This window comes from Musa acuminata, chromosome BXJ3-11 (genome assembly GCF_036884655.1).
Source record: "Musa acuminata AAA Group cultivar baxijiao chromosome BXJ3-11, Cavendish_Baxijiao_AAA, whole genome shotgun sequence".
In the NCBI taxonomy this organism is placed as follows: domain Eukaryota; kingdom Viridiplantae; phylum Streptophyta; class Magnoliopsida; order Zingiberales; family Musaceae; genus Musa; species Musa acuminata.
This window is the reverse complement of record NC_088359.1, coordinates 5,838,311-5,841,156: the sequence shown is the minus strand read 5'-3', so window position 1 is coordinate 5,841,156 and position 2,846 is coordinate 5,838,311. Positions and strand designations below refer to the sequence as shown.

General features: G+C 40.6%; 1 protein-coding gene across 1 annotated transcript; it reads right to left on the bottom strand.

Annotated features, from left to right (window-relative positions):
- Nucleotides 1-1,008: 1,008 nt before the first annotated feature.
- Nucleotides 1,009-1,564, bottom strand: LOC103970615 (auxin-responsive protein SAUR66-like). Its single transcript, XM_009384456.3, has one exon. The coding sequence runs from the start codon at nucleotides 1,526-1,528 to the stop codon at nucleotides 1,076-1,078; it is 453 nt and encodes a 150-aa protein (XP_009382731.1). The 5' UTR covers nucleotides 1,529-1,564; the 3' UTR covers nucleotides 1,009-1,075.
- Between the last annotated feature and the right edge of the window lie 1,282 nt (nucleotides 1,565-2,846).

Here is a 2,846-nt window from a genome sequence, read left to right as displayed (position 1 = left end):
GGGGCACACCGCTCCCGCTGCCTGCGATCCGCACTGCGCGTCGGAGTCACCACTGCCGGAGCCACCGTCGCACTGGCTCTGGCAACCGGAGCCGCAGTGCCACAGTAGTCCGAAGTGTTTCCACAATACCCATGTTGGCTGCAGCACTGCCAGGCGGGGCACACCCCTCCCGCTGCCTGCGATCAGCGCTGATACACGGAGTCATTGAAGTACGCGAAAGTGCTCCCGCAATAGCCATACTGGCTGCAGCAAAGCCCGTCGAGGCACGTCTTCTCCCGAGCCGCCGGTCCACACTGTTGCGCGAGGCTGCCCAACAGTGACCCCAAGCTAAAGATAGCCGGGAGCTTCATTTTCCGGCACTCCAAGCGCTCGTCGTATATAGAGATAAGAGTTATGAATTCAAAAAGTATACGTTATAGTACTAGATAAGACTCAATGAGTCAACATTATTATCAAGAACATAAAGATAATAGAATTGACATTCGAGCCCTACAACATAACGACGGATGTTATATATGGAGATTATATTATATCTTTCCATGATCAAAATAATTTTTTTAGAAAACAGAAGTATTAAGGCAAATAATATGAGAGATGTTGTAATATCTTTAGTGTATTTATTTTTTGTTCGTGTTAGGTGAACATTAAGTCTACACTTATCCTCGGAATCCCCTTTGTCTATGATCGCTTAAACTATTTTTGAGAGGCTTATGCTTAAAAAAAATAATTATTTTGGATTACTTATGATCTCGTTTATTTTTATTTTTATTATGAGTGTCCAACGCCTTAAACAATCTCAACTACAAACATAACACCTTAGAGAAAAACTTAAAAACACCCAAAGTATTTTTAAGGATTTCTTTACTCAGGAGAACTTATTCTGATACTATGCTTCCTTCTAAAACATAAACTTTAAGAATCATAAAAAACATATTAATCTCAATATCAATTCTTCTTCATTACTTATCTTTTCTAAAAAAAAAGATCTTTTTATTAACAAATCAAGATTATATACATTGATTTTACTCAGTTCAGCTCGACTTGATAAAGTACGATTAACAAAGTAAGATCTGCCTCAGAAGCCGTAGAGGATCAAGTGTTGATGGGGTTCCCGTGGAACCGCAGAGACCGTGCACCGACGACCGGCGATGGAGGCAAGCACGGCTTTCTCCACGTCGCTCGTGATTCCCCCTCGGAGCAAGGCAATGATGTAGTCCATGGAAGCAGCTTCGCAAGCCAATGTTATCGGGCCGTCGGTTGGCAACCCGAACTCTTCCTCCGACATCCTCAACAGCTCCCTGAGGATACTGCTGCTTAGGTACTTCAAGGGGACCATGAAGCGCTTGCCATCGGCCGTGTACACGAAGACATGACCTCTGCTCGCAACCAGAGGAGCACTGCATGACTCTGCCACTGCAGCAGCACTGTCGTCAGGTTTCCCTGTCATGATCCTTCTCCTGGTTCTGCCCAAACCAGCCACCTTCTGCCACTTCCTCACCATCTTGATAAGCTTCTTTGGGCTCAGCATAGCTGAACTCTCTAAGACACAAGATGCAGGAGAAGGTGATGTGCTTTGAGCACAAATAAATGGGAACGGTACAGACAAGGAAGGACAATTCATGTGGCGAGTGGAGCTTTCATCTAGCTGGAACTGAGAGAGCAGCCATTGTGGTCGCGTGCATGTTTGGATTTTGGTGGACTCACCTCATGAGGCAAAGAGGGACAACACAGCAACAGTCACCTCTGATTTGTGAGGCGCAGCATGAGATTAGCACAACAGTCACCTCTGATTTGTGAGGCGCGTAGTAAGATTAGCAAATAGCTGGCTACTCCTTTTCATTGTAGGTATTCAGCGATGAGATAAAAAGAGAGTATCAATTTTGTATACGAATAAATATAAGTAGGTTGTAATATACAGTGGATTAAATGAAATCATAATCAAATAAAACATTAAAATTTACGTAAAAAATCTCTCCAATATGAAGAGTAAAAATGATAGGATAAATCAGAAAAAATTCACTATAAAAATAATGAATATATAAATATCAGAATCTTTTACCCAAACAACAATCACAAGAGAATAACTGAGATACAATGATTACATCACCGTTCTGTTAGGACTCTAGCTATAATATATAAAATCTCCCCAAGTAATTACAGTAAGAATCTACTATAGATCTGATCTAATTGAGATGAGAATACTGCCTAAATGATTGAGAACAGTTTTTCTGCGTTATCCTTATCTTTTTCCCTTTCATTCTCTTATTTTTCTATCATTTTCTCTTCTTTTTGAATTACATTGCTGTTGCAGTTTTCTGCCCTTATTACTATAGTTTTCTACCTCTTTTTCGTAGACACCACACCCCCCCTCATTAAGTCTAGATTTAGGTTAAAAGGAGAGGTGGGCTATGGGCTAAACTCATGGGCTGTCAGCTCAACAACCTCCCCCTTCAACCCATAAGAGAGGTTGTCTCATTACTCTTCAACGTAAAACCATGCCGACCAATTGTCGGCACATCTTCTGCCTTTCTTTTGGTAAGGTCTTTGTCAACATGTCTGCTCCATTATCATCTGTATAAATTTTCTAAAGTTGTAACTGTTTCTTTTTAAGTACATTTCGAATCTAGTAGTATCTGACATCTATATGCTTTGACTTAGAATAAAAAGTTGAATTCTTACACAAATGGATGCCACTTTGGTTATCATAATTCACCATATAGTTTTCCTATTTCAATCCCAATTCTTGTAAGAATTTTTTCATCCATAATATTTTTTTGTAAATCTCCGTAGCAACAATATATTTTACCTCTATGGTGGAGAGAGCAATACACCTTTGCAATCTGGAT